The sequence below is a fragment of the Hemiscyllium ocellatum genome, chromosome 14 (assembly GCF_020745735.1).
Source record: "Hemiscyllium ocellatum isolate sHemOce1 chromosome 14, sHemOce1.pat.X.cur, whole genome shotgun sequence".
Classification (NCBI taxonomy): domain Eukaryota; kingdom Metazoa; phylum Chordata; class Chondrichthyes; order Orectolobiformes; family Hemiscylliidae; genus Hemiscyllium; species Hemiscyllium ocellatum.
In genome coordinates, this window is record NC_083414.1 from 46,389,251 (window position 1) to 46,410,422 (window position 21,172).

The window sequence follows — 21,172 nt, forward strand, 5'->3', positions numbered from 1 at the left end:
GACTATGTGGGTACCTCTGATGCTTACAGAACAGAAAAGAAGGCTTAAGTTGCACAATAGGGGCAGAAGCTTTAGCATGTTACAAATACATTTACCACAGTGGTAATGGGAGAGCAGCACACCACTCTGCAACGAAACTTGCTTAGTTGCTGAGTATGGAGGTCTCAACATCTCCTTGGATAGTTTTGATCCTCTCTCACTAACTCCAGGATCTTGTCTTTGAAAAGGTTGATGAACGAAAGGTCAGTCACCTCACCATCTTCATTGACCTTTCAGCCCTATTATAAGACAAAGAGAGGGATTAGGTGAAATAATGTGGCTGGCAGGGCTTTTGAAGTGCTATAGAAGCAGGAAAAGTAGTGTGGTGACCCGAGTGAGTGAGCAGAAGGCAGGAAGAGTTAATAGTTTTAGAGAATGAGGAGGATGACAATGGGAGAGTGAAGGTGCTATATGCATAGTGAGATGGTAGACAGTGCAGTAGCAAAGTTGGAATGGGTGTAAGGTAGCAGGAAGAAGATAGTGGACTTACCTTTCTACAGCACAAGCCATTAACGTCCTTCCAGCACTGCACACGTTCCTCTGGATATGGATAATCCACAGACTCTGACCAGGCTAGCAGGTCCTGAAGCCTTCATCTCCTCTGGCAATACTGAGGGAAAAGGACTGTTCTCCTCTCCAACACGCTGTGCACCAGGAATGTAAAGTCCCATTGAACTTGAAGCACTGCTCCACCTCCCTCTCCGAGGCATCTCCTTCTGAATTGCAATGTTGCAAGAAGACCTCAAATGGTCATTCCAACTTGTAGCATTAGAACTGGTGCACAACTGGGATTAAATATGGCCCCTGCAGCACCTCTGCTGGAAGATCCTGGCAGTGGCAAGCTGTTTTGCCTCTGAGAGCGCACAATTCAATGAGAAAGCTGGATATATAATTTGTATGATTTATATACTGTAAGATTTTCGGTTTCGTTACTCCGCCTACCTTTCACCAGCTATTTGATCATGAAATCAGCTGCATGACTAACTCGCTTTATTTCCAGTACCAACAGAGGCTAGTTTGACTGCAAGTGGCCTACAGAGAGCTTCCACCACCAGGAGTATCTATCAGAAATCAAAGGCACCCAACCTGTTCTTTTTCATCCATTGCAATGTTCATTACTTAGCTTGAAAAAAAAGAATACAAGGAACATAATTCTACTTCCCTTTTACCTACTTCCAGGCTCTTCTCTGGCCTAACACCTTCAAATTTATGGTGTCAACAACAAAAGGTATTCAAGCAAAACATTTCCTTCTGGTAAATAACTATGTCCTCTCCATTTGTACATAGGATAGCAAGTAATCTGATAAATACTGCTCATATTGGTCAAATCAGAATATATTTATGAATCCAATTTTTACTTTTGAGAAACAAGATTTTTTTTTTAGAAATGTAGAAACTTGAGCAGCATAGCAAATTATGATCGTCAACATTACTGCACAAGGTAGCTACCCATCAAGCAGCAAATTACTTTTAATTGCTTCGTGTGGCAATCTCCAAGGTTATTAGAGTTCAGAGACAGTAATAAGTAATTCACTTTCAGATTCAGCAATAATGTGTCACAAATAAACTGCAGAGATGTAGGGCACTTGTGATAAATGCAATTAAGTTTTCAGTGTGTAAAATAATTGAACATTAATTTCTTCCTCCACATTCCAAAATAATTTAAATTATGCTGCATAATCTGATTATGTCCAATCAGTTTTGCCTTTGCTGCTTCATATATAAAATCCTTAAACTAGGACTTTGACAACCTAAAACTGTACTAATGTAATAGCTTATTTAGGCCTTCATCATGGGAGAAGTTAGTCATGAGAGAGCTAAGCTTATGATAGAACATGCCAGAATCAGAAGCAGGAGTACATCATTCAGCTCCTGGAGTCTGCTACAACGTTCAGTAAGACCATCATCAATTCTAACTCTCAATTACCTTGAAGAAAAACCTCACTCAACACTGAATACATTCAATGACCCAGTATCCATTTCTTGCTGGAAAAAGAATTCTGTAGTCTAATAACCCCAAGATAAAAAGAAGTTACTCGTCATCTCATTCATAAATGGGGGAGCCTTAATTTTAAAACTCCTGGTTTTAGACTCCTCCATATGAGAAAACATCAGGTCATTATCCACATTTCGCATACACTTAAGGACAAACAGAATATCTGGATAGATTAAGGTTCAAGGTATGGAAGAAAATATGTGCAAAAACTGATTTGTACCAAACATGGTATAGAATAAAATACAGATAAGGAAAATTATTTGATTATATTATTGCAAAGGCATGGAGGGAAATGTTTGCTGGATTTGGCTACTTGGAATAAAAGTAGTGCTTCTGCATGGTTCAAAAGCTATAATGGAGCTGAAAAACAAGGAAGTGCAAAGAAGGAGAATGCTGTGGTCAACAGTTGGATTCCAGGAGTTACAAAGGTAGGTAACAAGATAAAGAAACAGATTTCAGGAGGGGATTCTAGAGCACTGAGCCCAAACAGCTGAAGAGTAACGAAGCAAAAGGAATGTGGACATACAAGAGGCAAACACTGGAGGAACACCCAGAGCTCTTGGCAGGTCACAGAGCTAGAGGACAGACAGAGATGGATTTAGGTCAAGATTCAAACAACTGGGTGATAATCTTAACTTCCTGGGGTGTCCAGGATGGGTAATCAATGTAAAGTGTCATGCATTGTCATCATCAGTGAACAAAAGCTGCAGTAAGACAGGGTACAGAAATCAAAGTTTTGAATGACCTAGAGTTTCTAGAGGTTGGAGGATAGAAGACCAGTAGTTCAGCACTAGAAATGGTGATTCTGGTTTGAAGAAGGCATGGTCAAATGGTTAAGCAGCAGTTTTGCTGAGGCAGGCAATACCACTGGAATGGAAGTAAGCTGTCTTCGTGAAGAAGAAATTGGAATCCAGCATTAAGTTAATGAGGAAGTAGAAATTACAGTAGCCCAATTCAAGCTGAAACAAAGCCCTGAGGAGGGAACAGAATTGCTGACACGACTTTGACAGTGTCAAAAGTGGATGAGAGTGGAATCAAATAAGCATAGTTTCACTAAGTTGGACAATGTAGGAGAAGCATTGAAAGGAGACTGTGCAGTTAACTGCAAAGGCTGAAGTGAACTGGAAAAGCACAAATAGGGCTAGTGCAGCAAGACTAAGTCACTGAGTATAGAATTTGGATAGGGCTGATCCTGTGCTAGAAATCAGATATAAGAGAGCTGTCGGAAAGGTGGGTAAAAGATTTACAGAATGGTTTCAAACAAGGGGTTTTCAGCAAGATGGACAAAATGTCTGGAGGTAACAATAGCACTAATGTTACTCTCTCCTTCAACTCCTCTTCAGCAAAGGCTCCAGCTGATTCTGAAATTACATTGCTGCTTCAATCTCAGTTTGCACACAGAGGTCGCCCTTCAGATTCCTGCCCATGATTCTAGGCCCAATAGCCTTGTTTACTATTTCCTTAAAGGAATTCATCTAGCTTTTTATAATAAAGCCTACTATGATACTTTACTTCAATTTCCACCACTGTTCATTCACTCCTCAGTGTTATCATTGCCCTCTAAATCATTCATTGAATTTAACTTCAAACCATGAGCCAGTTCTGTATCCAGATAGCTAGTTATCCCTGTATTCCATGTGATCTAACCTTGCTAACCAGTCTACCATCATTGCCGTTCATCATGCTAGAAATTAAAAGTGTGCAATGGGGAAGTACATGTCTGTGACCACATTCGGTGTAAGCAGGGTCAGTGACTAGACCCATGAGGGAAAAGACTGCAGGTCCTACTGATGTTAGGGCTTTTAAAGGGAAACAACATGACACACAGACCCCTGCACTGCACAGACCTGCAGGGTCTCCAATTTCCAAGTTCCAGACTCAACCCACTCACACCAACACATCTGGGCACAGAGGCCAGAAAAGAACAGAGACATGATAATATAAGGGCCAAAGATGTCAGCTGTACCCATTCCTTTGAATACACCTTGTCCCTCTTATTTCCACATAATGCAGCAGGTTCTCAGCAAAGAATGGTACATCAATGGTACATCACATATAGCCATGAAGTTATGTCTCATGCTGGAACAATGATATTTGGGACTACTCAGAGAGACAAGCAGCCAGGTGCAAGGTAAAAGCAGTACCATTTATATTTTTTTAAAATGCAAAATAATGTGCACTGCATTGTCATACATGTCACCACAGTGCCTTCAATAATTTTTCTTCTTGTCCTCCTTCCCACTACTTGTAAAATAACACATTGTATTTATTTATGCGTCTATATTCAGGAAAACGTCCTAACACACTTCACAAAATTGTAAAGGATAAGAATAGACAGTTTGTGAAAGATGTAGGCATTAGGATGGCTGACTAAAGAATTGGACAGTTTTAAAGGAGGACTGAGAATTCCAGCAGTAATTCCAGAGTGCTGTAGGACTGGATGATATACAGAGGTATGGAAAGGCCACATCCCAATGGGTTTGAAACATGGAGAGATATATTTTGAATTGTGGTTTCCCTTCTTCTGTTTACTATGTTTTGCTACCTCAAATACATGCAAAGAGAAATATGCAGGTACTTGATGTTTTGTAACCGACCATAATGTATTTCAGTAATCAGTTGTTATTTTACTGTTCTTTGATGTCTCATTTAAAAGTTTGCCTTGTAGGATCCAGAACTTAAAAGCTAGGGAACATTTACTATGAATGTGCCAGCTACCACACAAATTTGCCTGAACGTTTACACTGGATTTTACCACCTTTCAACCTTCAACGAAGGAACTTATTTTCAAAATTTTGCAATGAATTATTATAAGTAACAGGCCTCAGTTGTAGGAAACATCTTCCTCTCTGTTGACGCAACTGATGAAAGCAAATTTAATAAAATTCAGAATCTTTGGACAGACTATTGAATCAGGAGTCAAATGTACGACAAAAAAATTCTCAACTTCATAATCCAAATAGACACAATGCTAAAACAAATTTGGGAGAATAGAGAAAATACACAGTGAGACTAACAATTGGCAGCACAAAAATTGGGGTATCACTTGCATTATGTAGAAATGAGAAACCTCTCAAAGTAGTAAAATGCCTTATTAATATTACCAGAGTAAACGGATAATAGATATAAAGTCCAATTATTACTGATCAACAACCTGCAGCAAATAAATAATGTACTCACCGTATCCCACATTATTATGTTCACATCAGTATCAAAAGAGTTGTTGATATGTTGGGAAATATATAGATTAACAAAGTCACAGAAATGATGGTACATATTGACACCTGAAAGTAAAGAATATGTGTTGTATTAATGGATGATGCAAATATTATTGGCTAAATACAGCTGATAACTGTTCAATTTGAGGTAACTTACTGTGGTATCAACACACTATTGGTTTCTTGGTAGAGTATATCGTTAATCACAAACATCTCATATCTTTCCAGCAACATATTCAGTGTTTGACGAAGTCATAACTAAATATTTTGTTTCGAAAAGTTTAAAAGACGCTATAAAATTGAAGTTTTTAAGTCACCTCACAGAACTGCAAGGTGCTGATGAGGAACTCATAGTTCTGGTATTGATTATGAATCAATTGGGCAAAGGTACCTTCCTCTCAATACCACTATGAAGCGGACCTTCTTTAGATTTTCAAGAACTATTTCTTGGTGTTTAATTCTTTTTTACCTCCCCACCTTGGTTCTGACTAACTCATTTACGAGGTTATACAGTCATATATTAACAATAGCTTCTGTATTTGCTCTGACTCATATTCATTCTTCAAAAGCTAATTCAATCAATATCCTCAACAATTATCAAACTCTCTATTATATTTAAAGTCACAACTCACAAGGAAAACATTTAGCTCCTAGATATCATAGTTTTAAATTGACACAAAACAACAGTTAGAAGTGCTGGCAAATGGGACTAGATTAGGTTAGGATATCTGATCAGCATAGACAAGTTGGACTGAAGGGTCTGTTTCCTTGCTGTACATTTGTATGACTAAGTTTAACCCATATCCAACAAATGATTTACGTGTGACTTACATTTACAACAAAAACCATCATGCCAAACATACCTTCCACATATTGATGCAATATACATAAAGCAGAGAGATGGTGTGTACTGGTCCTATCACTAGATTAGTGATCCAGCATCCATACTATTGTTCTCAACACACAGGTTCAAACCCCATAACATCTAGAGGAATTTTGATTCAAAGCTGGTCTCAGTAATGTGTTAAAACTAAATAATAATTAGTAAATATGTCTAATGTTGATTTGGAGGTGCCAATGTTGGACTGGGTCAGAGCGCTGTGAAAGCTTGTATTTTCAAATAAACCCATTTGATTATGGCCTGGTATTGTTTGATGTTTTGACCATCTCTAATGTTGACAGAGTTTGCTGGTATTCTAGTAGACTGGTGCTTGATTAATTATACTAAATACTGTCCAACATGGCGGACAGATTTGTCTTGGCGGTCTATTAATGAATTTTGATTGCTATTGCATTCCTGATAAATTCACCAAATTTCAAGCAAATGAATTCTGTTAAATTTGAAGCCCTATCAAAAGAAAGCCACAAATAAATGTCTCATAGTGCATTATGAGTGATAGTTTCTAAAATTCTAATAAGGTGGATATTATCCAGTTCTGTTGTGGATTAGTACAAGCTGCCCCATTATCAGATACACTGTGAACGAAACTAAACATTGCAGAACCTTAGAAAGAGAGATAATCAATAGTTTCTAGTTTGCAAAGGAAAAACGTGCCTGGGGATTGCAAGATACTCTCAGCCATTTACAATTATTGATCTCTACATAAAAATGAGACCTGCTTATACTTTTTTCTCTTTGCAACTGGCAAGAAGACAATATACCTGATAGATCCAATAGCAGTTTGTCATGAATTATTTTTCCATTATTAATTTCTTTTTGAGGACTCATACATAAAGGGTGTGAAAATCAGTTTATTTGAAAGACTGAGGAAGTATGGGTTTGTATTGTTTTAAATCAAGCATAAAAAGGGCACTAAAAGGACACATTGGAATTTTGTTTTTTAAAGACACTTATTAGAAATAACATATAGTAAGCTAATGGTTTGGACTTGTACACTGAAAGTTAAATGTCTGGACTTATGGCTGTCAGGAATTGTGGCTCGTTGATGTTGTTTGCAGTTCAGTTGTCTAGCTTGTTAAGAGACTCACCCCCTTCCACTTCTTTTCTGAAAAATCACCTTCTGAGATTAGTGTGAGAGTTGAAAACAGATTCAGAGAAGCTGCAAAAAGACTTCTTCTTGACATTTCCTGAAAAACCTGCTTCAACAAAGATCCTAATCATACCATCTGTATCTAGTGACACCCGTTTACCTGTGCCAGTGAGCCTGACGGAAAGCTTTCTTGAACATGGTATAACTCCTTTTTCCCATTTGCAAATTAGCAATTATTTCACCAAACTACCTTCTGTAAAATTAATGTCTGCAGAGAAAATTTCTTTAATTTTTTTTGAACTGCTGTGTGAGTGCACATTATGTGTTTGGTTATTTATAAGGTTAATAAGCGTTCCTTCAACTTTATTAAATAAATCCTGTTTTATAATAAATTAATGCATTTGTTATTTATTAGAAGAAACCCTTTTGGCAGATTACTGAAACAGAAAGATTAGTACAAATGAGTCATATTAATAAGTGTGTAAAACATTTCTTTAAACACATGCAGTGATATGCAGAGGTACTTCAGAGACAGTGCATCCCTCCTATCTTGGTTAAAATAATTTATAGTAATCCTTTCATAAGATATTCCAATTTATTTCAATTGATACAATTTAAAATCATAACAAAGCTAGAAAAATCAGGCTATTGATCAAGAGACAATACGAATAAAACAGTAGCTTGCTATAGATGCAAAAGTCCAACATAAAAAGTGTCACTTCACTGTCTTCCATAAAGGAAAGATTATTTGCCTTTACCTGCATCGAGCTTCATGAAGTAGCTTGGCTTTTCAATAATGAGGTCACAATTTTCATCTTTCAGTTCAAAATTCAGCTGAGAAAATGACTGCAGTTCTGCAAACCTGAGTAAAGAATAGATTATAAATGGTATCAAAAATACTGAATCAGAGCTGCCCAAGGATACCAATTAGTTTATAATTTAATCACTGTTCAATTTGTTACAGTTTAAAATGTCACAAAGAGTTTTCCAGTGTCATGTACAGCAGCTGCATCTTTCAAATTAACTGAATATGTTGAAATATGTCATGCCATAAATGGACGTGGTTTAGTTTCCCTCTTGACAAATTCACTTCTATCATTGTAATGAAGGCAATTACGCGGCATCATAATGAAGATAATTAAATAAATACACAAAACTAGTTTGCAAACATTAAATTCATCGAAGAAGATGTGAATGATTCTTTGCCTTTCCCATCAGTTGTCAACATTTTCAAACAGCACTGAATTTCCAACAGTTATTTATAATTGCTGCTACAATTGATAATTTTCTTCACAAAAGTAAATGTGGAACTTATTTTTCCATTCCTATTTTTCTTTTAAAGCTTCTCCACTGTCAAGTACTGGAAGCTGCAAGAAATCACTCAGGAATAATTTTGCTTCGCTCTACATTACAATACTGGTAATGTAGTCAAAGCTGGAAACTTCCAGGGTGAGACATTATTCAGTAAATCCATTAATCTCTGATCCCACAGTAGAGTAATTTAGGAAAAATACAATTCATCACAGCGTCACAAACCAAAATCACTGAATCAAGCAGCACAGAAAGCCATTCTATCCATTCTGCTGTATTAGCTCTCTGAAATTCCAGGCTCTTTCTCTAAACTTTTTTTTATCTTTCAATTATATCTTCAATTTCCTTTTCAAAGTTATTATGATATTGAAACTATTTCCACCACCTATTCAGGCAACATAACAATTTGCTCATCACCTTCATTTCAATCAGTAAAGGAATAAACAGGCATTTTGGAGAAAACACATAAAAGGAATTATTTACTTTATGTACTAATTCTGTGCATTATTATTGAACATATCGTTTTCAATTTATTTATTTTAATCATGGTTTCAAATGTGGTGCTAATTCAATAATACTTTTAAAATGACCAAAGTAACTTTTCTATTTCAGAGAGACCAAAAGGATAGCGATGAAGTGAAAAGTTTCACAATATAATGAAGACGAAAGGGTGAAGTTAGAATTATGTCACAGAATTAAATGCAAGTTGCTATAGTCCCGGAGGGCCTAAGGCTGTTCCCTCAGTACCACAAAATGATTGGTGGTGAGAGTTTAACATGAGGATTGCCAAACCTCAAGCAAGGAATGAGGTGGAGAAAGCGGAGCCATTATGATAAGTATGGAATCAAGAACACTTCACAGTCTTGTCTATGCTGCAGCTCCTGTCTGAGGCCAACAGCTGAAAAATCAGTTCTGCCAGTTTATGAATCAAATTCTCAGCAGCATTACACAGCCACATTTCAAGTCTATGTTCTCAAAACATAAATCCAGATCTCTAAAATTTTTAAATGCCCAGGAAGTCAGGTTTATTCTATTGAGAGTTTTAAAAAATGCCATCCAGCGATACAAAATGGGCAGTCTGCATTTATCCCACATTGAACTTTGACTGAAAGTATTTAATGATAATATGAGATGCCTGAATGTCCGAAATGAAAACTTATTCCATTTCTTAGCACTCATTATTTTCACTTTTATTAATAAAACAAATCAAGAATATGTGTACAGTTTTAAAGTAATACGTTTATATATTTTGTTAGTTTTAAAAAAAGCACACTTTTTTTTAATTTTCACTCTCATTTTTTCCAGCCTTGAAACACACAAATGTTTTAAAATTTCCCTTTTGCTGCCATGTATTTTTCACTGTCACTCGTGGATTTCTCAGCTTTCAGCTTCTATTCTAATGATTATTACCTATTTTTGCACCTTGAAGTGGGTAAAAGTTTCCAAGTTTGGGTTTTCCACTGAATCCTAAAGCAGGTGGATTCACCTACATTGTCAATTTAAATGTAAAATTGTTGTATAAATGGGTGGGATTTCACAGCACTGAAATGCTCCTAAAGTCATAATTGTCATGTTCTGTGACTAACTGGGGTACATTATTCCTTTTCCTTGCTATTGAGGAAATGCAGCAGAGAGTCACTACGCTGAAACCAAGACGGCAGGGTTGTTGTTATGAAGACAGACTAGTTTAACTGGGCCTGTATTCACTACAGTTTAGAAGGATGACAGGGAGCCTGATTGAAATGTATAAAATTCTAAAAGGGCTGGTCAGACTAGATACAGAAACAATGTTTTCTCTAGTTGGGGAGTCTAGAATCAGGGATCACAGGCTCAGGATGTGGAGGTAGCCATTTAGGATATGATGAAGAAATACTTCTTCACTCAAAAGATAATGGATCTGTGGAAATCTCTACTACAGAAGGCGATGAAGGCCAAATCACTGACTGTATTCAAGAAAGATATTGATAATTATTTAGATATTAAAGGCATCAAGGGGTTTGGGGAGAAAGGCATTAGGAATATGGCACTGAGAAAGAGGATCAGTCAGGATCATACTGAATTGCAGAACTGATTCGAAGGGCTGAATGGCCTGCTGTTCATAATTTGCATGTTTCACCCTTGTGTTGAAGTTCATGATGGTGACTTACCATTTAGCTTCTGTTTGGGTGTTGATTAGTTCAATTGGCTGAACCATGTTGCAACAAAAAGTGATACCAACAGCAAGGGTTCAATTCTCAAAACGTGAATATTACAATGAAGGTCCAACTTTCTCAACCTCATCATTTGCCTCCCCACCAATCATTTCTCTCTAATCACAGCAGCTCTATGGTGCTCTGGGACTATCATGGCTTTGATTTTAGCTTGTGTCACAGTTCCTGCTTGACAGCCTCTTGCCTCACTTGCCCCTTCCCCAACCGTCCAAGATTAGCGCTTCTTTAACTCTGACATCTTGCACACATCCCTCCTCACTTCTCTCCAGAATTGGTGGTGATACTGTCATCCATCTTGGTCTGGAATTGTCATCATAAACCCTACTGCCTTTCCATTTTGTTCTCCTTTAAGACCTTCCTTAAAACCTATTATTTTGACCAAGCTTACGGTAAGCCACCCTAATATCTCCTCCTTTGATTCAGCAACTATGTAGATTTAATTACACATCTGTGAAGTAGCTTGGGATTCTCAACATTAAATTGGCTGTTTAAATACAAATTGGTGTTTTCTTGCCTTAGTTGTACAAAACATGCTGCATTCACAATGGTACTCCAGCAAGTATGACAAACCCTTAATCACAACCACAACAGTTAATTCACTGTCTTGCAACCCATTAAATATTGTAACAATAAGAAGAATCACTACAAATCTGTTGTTTGATGAACAAAGGTAGATAGGAAATATGTAATTGCACTGAAGTGTGTGCAGAGGAGATTCACCAGGATGTTACCTGGCATAGATAGAAGCTGGATAAGTTCAAGTTGTTTTCTTTGGAGTATGGAGATTGAGGGGGGACCTATGAGAAGTGTATAAAATTATAATGGGCATTGACAGGATGAATAGCAAGCAGCTGTTCCTCTTAGATGAAGGCTCAGTAAAAAGGGTGCAAATTTTAAAGTGAAAGGGAGGAGACTTAGAGACGATTTAAGGAAAACTATTTTCACTCAGTAAATGGTGGAGGTCTGGAATGCACTACCTGCAAGAGTAGTTGAGGTGGGAAACCTCATAACCTTTAAAAAGAATTTGGATAAGCAATTGAAATGTCATAAAATTAAAGGCCTATTATTGGAAAGTGGGACTAGTGCAGGTGATAGAGTATTTTTGGTGGTACAGAATCTGATTAAGAGTCATCTAGACTCAAAACATTAGCTTGCTCTCTCTTCTTGGATGCTGCCTTATCTGCTATGATTTCCAGCATTTTTTGGTTTCAGCACAGATTCCAGCATCTGCAGTAAAGTGCTCCTCCATAAAATTCTTGTTTGTCTTGCATTTTTTTTATTACTAATTTCTCTCTTTTAAGATGTATGATGCAAGAAATTCCAAAACAATAGAACTTTACAGCCTCTATTACTTGCCTCTATCTGTCTTGGCCTTCAGGTCTTTCCAAAGACTCCCTACTGTACTAGTTTCGAACTTTTATATTTTCTAGTTTTTCTCCTATTTCCCGTCATATCCTCTCCAAGTTCATTTTATCTAGAAGACCCACCTCCTACTCACATGTCCTTCATCCCTCCAAACTGCTGACCAATCAACCTTCTTTTCTGGCTCCCACATTAGCTGATTTTCCTCTCTGCTACCAATCTTCAATCATCATGCCTCTGCTCAAACTAAAACACCTTAAACTCCTCTGTTCTTGCAAACCACTGCCCCAACTCTAGCCTCCTTTTGCTTCACAAAGAACTTAAATTTTCTGTTGCTTCCCAAATGGATTAGTTCAATTGGCTGAGCCATGTTGCAGCAAAAATCCTGAAACTCCTAACTTGAAACTCTCAGGTTTCCATCCTGCAACATTACTGAAACAGTCCTTATCAAAGCCACAGATGACATGATATGCGTAGGGTGGCCAGAGTAAATTTTACCTGGCATCAAATCCAAGGAGTAATATGATTGGCTTCATTGTCTGAAGCTAACCAGATTATTACAGAGTTTTAAAATCCTCATTCTGGTTTTCAAACTGTTACATATTATTCACATATCTTGTGTGAAATAAAAACAATCTTTTCCACTTCCCAGACAATAAACTTACCAGGATTGGAGGGGACTCTTGTGCTCTCCTTCAGCTAATAGCGCCATTCTGTCCAATTTACAGTGGCCTCCAATTTCACCTTCCTGAAGGAAATCTTCCTTATACCTGTTGAGGGAAGACCTGCACTCTTTCTTTACAATTTTATAAGACTTGTAATATTATAATTTCTACAATATCATCCTAACATTGTTACAGATAAAATGTAAACATCAGTGATTTAATTTCTAGTATCCCAGAAGGAAAAACCAGTGAAACTGGTGCATGAGACAGACTGAACTGATTAATAGAAACAAGAAAACATGAGGAGTCTGTTTCATCATTCAACATGGTCTTTAGCTCAATATCATATACCTGCTCTCTCTCTCTCTCTCTCTCTCTCTATCCGCCCCCACCCCCCCCCCCCCCCCCCCACCCCCCCATTACCCTTAGCACCTTTCGCATCTAGAAATCTCTTTTTTTCCCTTAAACGTTTTCAAGGACTTTGTCTCAACAGCCTTTTTTGGTCGAGAATTCCACAGGTTTTGACCATTCTCAATGAAGAAATTTACCTTCCTCTCAGTCTGAAATGGCCTTCTGCATATCATTACATTGTGACATCTTCTTCTGGAACTCCACTACCACTAGCAGTCAGGGAGAACATCAGCTCTGCATCCAATTTGTCCAGCCCTGTCAGAACTTCATATGCTCATGGCCACTTGCGATGTTGGCCAACATGACATGTGTGTTCCTAACTGCTTACTGCACCTGCAGGCTAACCTTTGGTGACCTGTGTACCCTAGACATCCTAGTCCCATTATATTTCCCGATCCATCACTATTTAAATAATATTTAGCCATTCTGTTTTTCCAACCAAACTGGACTACTGCATAGTGATCCACATATGCTGCATCTGTCACACATGTGGCCATTCATTCAACTTGTTGAAATCAGCCTGAGACCTCTCTACATGCTGCTCACCACTCAGACCTAATGTGGCATTGTCAGCAAACTTGGAAATATTATACATCATACCCTCATCCAAATTGTCAGTATACTTTTATGAATAGCTGGGGTTCAAGTCCTTATCCTTGAGGTACCCTACCTGTCATGACTTTCCACTTGAAAACAACCCACATATTCCTACTCTGTTTCCTGTCTGCTAGCCAATACCCAATCTGTACCAGTATGTTACCACCAATTCCATGTGCTTTGATTTTGCACAATGAACTCAGTTGTGGGACTTCATCAAAAGTGCTGTTTCAGAATCTACACAAGTTTGGAACATATAAAACAACAAATCCATTATTTTTACGGCCATCTCTTTTAGTAATCGAAGATGTAATTGATCAGGTCCTGGGGATTTATCAGCTTTCAATGTCATTAATGTCTCTGGCATCTGTTTTTAATTATTACTAATTTCCTACAATTCCTCGTCCCAGAAGACCATTGTTTTCTGGGAAGTCATTTGTGTCTTTATCTGTGAAGACAGAACAAGAGCACTTGAAGTGTCATAATATTCAAGGCTATGGGCCTTGTACGGGCAAGTGGAACAAATGTAGATAATAGGACATTATAGGTGGTACAGACACGATGGGCTGAAGGGTCTCTTCTGTCCTGTTATTGTAGGGAAAAGTATTCGTTTATTTGCTCCGCCCATTTCCTTGATCTCCATTATCAATTTTCCAGTCTATATTTATCTCCACTAATTGTTTTCTTTTTACATACCTATATAAAGAAATTTACTCGTGGATTGCTGGCTAGGCCAGCATTTATTGCTTAGAAGGCAGTTAAAAGTGAACTACATTATTGTGAATATGGAGTTGTACACAGGCCAGACCAGGTAAGGATGGCAGATTTCTTTCTCTAAACAGTCATTAATGAACTAGATGTGTTATTTTACAATAATGCACAATCGTTAGTTACATGGTTGGCATAAAGTTAGCTTTTTAATTCCAGTTTATTACCTGCCATGGTGGGACTGAACCCACAGCCCTAACTAGGAGATCTGGATTACTTGTTAAGTGACAACATCACTCTCTTTACAGTATGTTTCGTTCTTCTCTAATATTCTTAATGAGAGCTTGAAGACTCTCATACGCTCTTAATTACCATATTATGTATTTGAAAACGATGGACAAGTATGACAACTGTTTTCATTTCCAAGTTTTAGGGGTTTTTACCTGTTTTTTTCCCTCTGGGATGACTTGAGGTTTAATTCTTATGAGACCTCAAAAATTAATACTCCAAATTAATATCATGAGTTGACAGGGCACTTGCCATTTGACATATGATTAACAGTAAGCAAAATCTAAGTGGTATTCTGTACTCAACACAGGAGGATTTTGAAGAACACATAGGAACGTGGACATCTTAGAAAATTTCAAAGCAAGACTCTGCAATTTTAAAATGTTATTTCCCATCGATCAGCAGAACAAATTGTCAAAATCTAGCATGAGCTATTCACAATGAGACCTGCTTTACAATCAGGATAGGTACAAACATGGAGTAAAATTATAGAGAGGCCACTATCAAAAAGAAAACAAAACCAAAGCCTTCCTTGAGGAGTTTGGGGATGGCTGTGTTTGCTGAAACCACTGAGCCTGCAGTAGACTTCAGGAAGACACTTGAGTACACACTCTGCCGCGTGTCAAAGTGTCGCACTGGTTAGTTTAAATCCGGCTCCCACTGCATTGTGGAAATCTTGTCTCGATATGCTGGTGAAGTGTTCTGATTCTCTAAAATGGGACACTCACACAGTATAAAATGGTGGTGGATCGATCTTTGTCAAGTTGTGTTCATGTTATCATGAATCCCCCATCAGTACAAGGTGTTTGGGGGGGTGGGGGTGACTGCGCAGTGTCTCAGATCTATTGACTGCCATCATAGCTACATTTCCAATTCCTTCAGAAGGACATTGTTGCTTCCATCTCAACAATTCATTTATTTTACCACATTAGTATCCCAGTGAAAGGTTTTGCCTGAAGAGTTTGCTACTTATCACAAAGAAGACACTTAAAAGCAGAGACCTATCTGTGCTTCTTCTTGGGTTTCTCAAATCAATGTAAAGATTTGTAGCTCTGCAATAGCGAGTGTATTTTGAGCACATTAAAGATGAATCTCCCTGAAATAAAATCCCAGAGGAATAAAATTAGTCAAACCCAATTGAAATTTGGAAAATAACAGTGAATGGATAGACAGAAGTTAACCTCTAGTTTCCCAAAAGCTTACTAGTTTGGCTGGTTCACAGAGCGTCTGCATCTCATGAAGCATTTCTTTTACATAGCCAAAATCAGCTTGCTTCCAGAAAATATCCTGCGCTGATTCTATTGTGTTGGCCCTGTTACAAAGACATGAAATGAAACCTTGAAAAGCCAGTTAGTGTACAGATACAAATATAGAAAGAGAGAGAGAAAAACAAAAGAATGACTTGCACATTGTCTCAAAATATGTCACAAAGAATTTTACAATAGGACTAGACTGTGTTAAAGTGACTTTAAAGGAGGAAACATGGCAGTCAACCATGCTAACCCCAACAAACAGCAATGTGAAAATGACAAGATAATCTGGGTTTTTTGGTGATACTGATTGAGGGATACATAACAGCTTTGAGAGACAACAAAGAGGTTTGGGTGCACTCAACAAATAAGTGCACCTTTGCCTTAGTTTCTACTGTTTGGCATGCCAGGAACTCAGAACAAAAAGGTACAGTGTTGAATATGAAAATTCGTTTAAAACCAACATCAAGTTTGACCTCAGTGCAACTGAAAGTGTACCCTGAAATACACACAGACACCCATATTCACATTTTAACACTTGCAGTTCTGAAACAAATAACTACTTTGCAGAATAAAGTAACATACCATCTCAAACAGCATATTGGTTGGGGCAATTTCTCAGAAATGTGCATCATTTTGGCTCTACTATATTTATTAGTTATTTTCTTTAGTTTCTTACAAAGTTAGAAAAATGCCAATTAACACTTCATCGAAGCTACAGCACTATTGAAGTTTTCAATCTTAAAAGGTGCTGAGTGCACCAATCATAAGTCTGCTGAACACTAAATCAAATGGCCTAAAGAACAATTCACAAAGAGTGCGGATGCAAACTATACGGTTGAGATACATTTCTTTATTTTACGATTGCCTGAACATTTAGAAATCATATATATTCTTTGTTACTTGCTTAATATCTGCATCAGTGACAACAAAATCAGGTAACCAGTTCTACCAGTACACAAGGAGATACAACACGAAATAAAAATAAGAAAATATCAAAAAAAAGAGAAGTCAAAAATAATCTACTATGACTTATTACATTATTCCCTTTGCTTTGAGTCATAGACCAATAACTGTATGGTTATAAATACTAAAGAAGCTTCACACCATCCAGGACAAAATAGCCACTGGATTAGCACCACATCCAAAATATTCACTCCTTGCACCACTGATTCACAGTAGCAGCAGTGTATACCGTCTACAAGATGCATTTCAGAAATTCATTAAAGCTCCTTGGATAGCATTTGCTGAACATATGACCACTTCTACTTCAAAGGACAAAGGCAGCAAATACCCAGCAACACCACAATATATTGTCATTCTTTTAGTGTCATTGGATTAAAATCTTAGAACTCCCTTCCTTATGGCATTGTGGGTTTATCTCCAGCATACAGATTGTAGTAGCTCAAAAAGGCAGCACATCACCACCTTCTCAATGATAACTAAGCATAGGCAATAAATGTTGGCCCAGTCAGCAAGTCCCACATCCCAAGGACTAATTTTTTAAAAATTATGCCCCCTGGCTCTTACCCCTTCTACCAATGGGAACAGTTTTCCATATCTTCTCTATCCAGCCCCATCATTATGTCAAACCTGTCTACTGCCCTACCTTCTCTTTTCTGAATAGCCCCAGCTTTGTCCATCTATTCTCAAAACTGAAATCCAACATCCACTGGACATTATTATAAATGATTTCTATACAGTGGCTAATACATTCACATCCCCCCAGAACTGACATAATGCTCTGGTTGAGTTCAAATCTGTGTTTAAGCTCACACCAACTTCCTTGCTTTTGCACTTCATGAACAAAAGCATAACGTCTGACTAATTCCTGAATCAGATACACTGTATATATCATTAACCACCTTCTCAAGCTGGCTTACCACCTTCAACAATTTAGTAACCCCTCCCAGCCCCTTTACTCAGACACCCCTTTGGAATTATATCCTCTACACCATCATTCCTCATTGTTTTAGCTGGTTCTTCGTACCAACAGGAATACTTCCATGTGTCAACTCTAATGTGTCATGTCTCCATCCACTGCACAAGCTTATGTCCTCTTGAAGTTTATCATTATCCTGCTCACAGTTCACACTGTCATCTTCAAATTTTGCCCTGTGCACCCAAGTGTAGGTCATTAAAATAGATTAACAAAAGCAATGATTGTAATAGCGCCACCTGGGCCACCTCCCCACAAATATAGACCACTACTCTGGTTCCTATCAATCAGTCACTTTTGTATCCATGCTGCCATTGGGCTTTTTATTCCATGGGTTTCATCTTTGCTGAAAAATCTGTTATGTGGCATTTTTGATAGCCCATGTATGGTATATCTATCAGATTGCCCTTATAATTCCAATTTTTTTACTTCATAGAAATACTCAAATTCATTAAAATGATTTCCTTTCAAAATGTCCATGCTGAGTTTCCTCAATTAATCAATATTAATTCATGTAATGGTTAACTTTGCTACAGAATATAATTTCTAAATGCTTTTCCACTAACAAAGCTAAACTGACTGGCCAACAGTTGCTGAATTTATCCTTATGTTTTTCCTTTGAACAAGGATGTAACATTCAATCTTCTCTAGTCCTCTGACACCAGATTTATTAATTAGTTGAATTTTCCGTCCCACAAGCTGCTGTGACAGGAACTGAAATTATATCTTTGGATTTTAGGATTACATTAGAAATATTACCACAACACCATCATTTTCAATGGAAACTAACAGTTTCCCTATTTTTAAAAACAATTATGTTAACAAGTACTTTGACAGAATAGTCATATGGATACCAGAATAGAAAATTAGTGGACAGAAGATGAGCCAGTTTTAAAGAACCAACAGAAGCATATCGAAGTAACAATGGAGAAAAACTCAAATCAAATACAGAGGAACCTCGATTATTCGAATGAGATGTGTGGGGACTATTTTGTTCGGATAATTGATTATTCAGTTAAATTATATGACCTGAAAAGAGGGAAGCCATACTGATCTATTGCTGTGCTCTACCAGAGAGTTAGGTTAAATCTTTGACTTTGGGAATCTATTATTTAAACAAACTAATCTTTGCATTCTGCAAATTGCAGGTTAAACTGAAAAGAACTAAACCCTTACCATCACAAATATATATGAAATCCCAGCATTAAGCAAGGTCCCGAACAGCTTCTACAATCACAAGAGCATTTGTCAGTTTCCGTGAACTCAGCGTCACGATAGAAAGACAGAATAACCACCTCGCGTATGCGTTTACTTTCTCAGCCATTTTTTAAATGTATTTTTAAGAAGATGCGAAACTTCTACAGGCTGACATTCACAGAGAACTTATATAAAAAAATAAAGTTGACGTGCAACTCACTTGTACTCCTTTATCTCAGAAAGACAGAAGTATCGCCTTGCACATGCGTTTCATGAATGACCTGATAAAATTATGGGAATCTTCGAGGAGAAAGTGAGGACTGCAGATGCTGGAGATCAGAGCTGAAAATGTGTTGCTGGAAAAGTGCAGCAGGTCAGGCAGCATCCAAGGAACAGGAAATTCGACATTTCGGGCATAAGCCCTTCTTCAGGAATCTGAAGAAGGGCTTATGCCTGAAACGTCGAATCTCCTGTTCCTTGGATGCTGCCTGACCTGCTGCGCTTTTCCAGCAACACATTTTCAGCAAAGTGATGGGAATACCCTGTAAAGCATTTACTTTTGCAAAGGGCTATGTAACTAACCCTTACCTAAAAATACCCAGTTGCTGATGCTTGAGGTGCTTATGTTTCATTGTTTTTGCCAGCGTTTTCACATTTTCTTCAGTACAGGTAATCTGAATACAATTACTTCTTTGATGTAATGTTTTTGTGGGACTTTGAGATCTTCTTCGGATAATCCAAAATTCATATAATTGATATTCAGATAATCAAGGTTCCTCTGTATGGTATTAATAAATTTGCATATTTCTATTGTAATAAGAGTTGACATATCAAAGAAAATATGAGATTAAATATGACATTGATCGTAGCAATAGTTAAAAAGAGTGGTGCTGGAAAAGCACAGCAGGTCAGGCAGCATCCGAGGAGCAGGAGAGTCGACGTTTTAGGCATGAATCCTTCATCAGGATTGGAGCAATAGCAAAGTTTGAGGACTTTTCAGAAAAAGAGGCAGAAAGGAAAGAAGTGGGTACTAAAATGGTAGCAGTGATACAAAGTAAACATTTTCCTTAGAATGTATTAAGAATAGAGAGATGACATAGAACACTCAAAAATTATATTTTTCACCTTAAAATAATCTTCTCTCTCAAATGAACTCCCACAACAAACTGTATCAATCTGAACAGTCCCTCCCTAAGCTCTCTGGGTAGTTCCTTTGGATCACTGGGTAACTTCACTTGGAATTATTGGCACTGTCATCTTACCCTCAAAAACCAATTGTTAACTCCAAATCCACATGTCCAACACCAAATCCACATGTCCAACTCCAAGAACCCAAACTAACAGCAAATGACACCAAAATGCATGTACGTAAATCTCTCAGTTTCACTGAACCCCCTCGTCAATTGATCCCTGAAAATTATGCTTTGGCAGATGATCTTTCATACCCAGAAGGTGCCTGCAAGGTGGGACTCCAATGGTAGGGTCTGCAATAGGTTTAGCAGCTCAAACTGACAGGCTCACAATTTGTAATCTGTGAGTTCTTTCAATGGTAGGAGCAGTGGGTTCTGGCCCAACACTCAGACTACAAAACAGAAAATGTCAGTTTTTGTCTTTTTTATGTTAAAGGGGCTTCAGTCATGAAACCAATTTCAGTTAAGAATTGTGTTTTGCTGGGACACATTTGTAGCACATCTTGCAAAGTACAGCAGTAGATTCTGAAGAAACTGCACAAAGTAATTTCTAAAGCAGCTTTAAAAAATGTTTGACGAGATTTCACAAATCATTTGTCTGCTGATAAAAATTTTAGGCTCCAATTAAGGGTTTATTATAAACAGCATTTTTCAGAAAACTACAACTTGCAGTTTCTATAAATAGAAGATTTCAACTTACTTTCAGAATTTACTAATACTCACAGCTTATATTCCCCATTAAGTATACATTACATTAACTTTACTGTTCATTCAGGGATAGTATTCTTTTCAGTATTAAA

The 21,172-nt window shown here is 37.5% G+C and overlaps 1 protein-coding gene across 1 annotated transcript in view; it reads right to left on the reverse strand.

Moving 5' to 3' along the window:
• The window catches only part of eogt (EGF domain-specific O-linked N-acetylglucosamine (GlcNAc) transferase), a 65,361-nt gene that overhangs the window by 31,414 nt on the left and 12,775 nt on the right, over positions 1-21,172 (reverse strand). The window contains exons 5-9 of the mRNA XM_060835207.1: positions 16,000-16,108; positions 15,798-15,892; positions 12,793-12,897; positions 8,003-8,106; positions 5,216-5,319 (exon numbers count right to left, since the gene is read on the reverse strand). Coding sequence (XP_060691190.1) covers positions 5,216-5,319; positions 8,003-8,106; positions 12,793-12,897; positions 15,798-15,892; positions 16,000-16,108 — 517 coding nt within the window. The remainder of the gene's footprint in view (positions 1-5,215; positions 5,320-8,002; positions 8,107-12,792; positions 12,898-15,797; positions 15,893-15,999; positions 16,109-21,172) is intronic.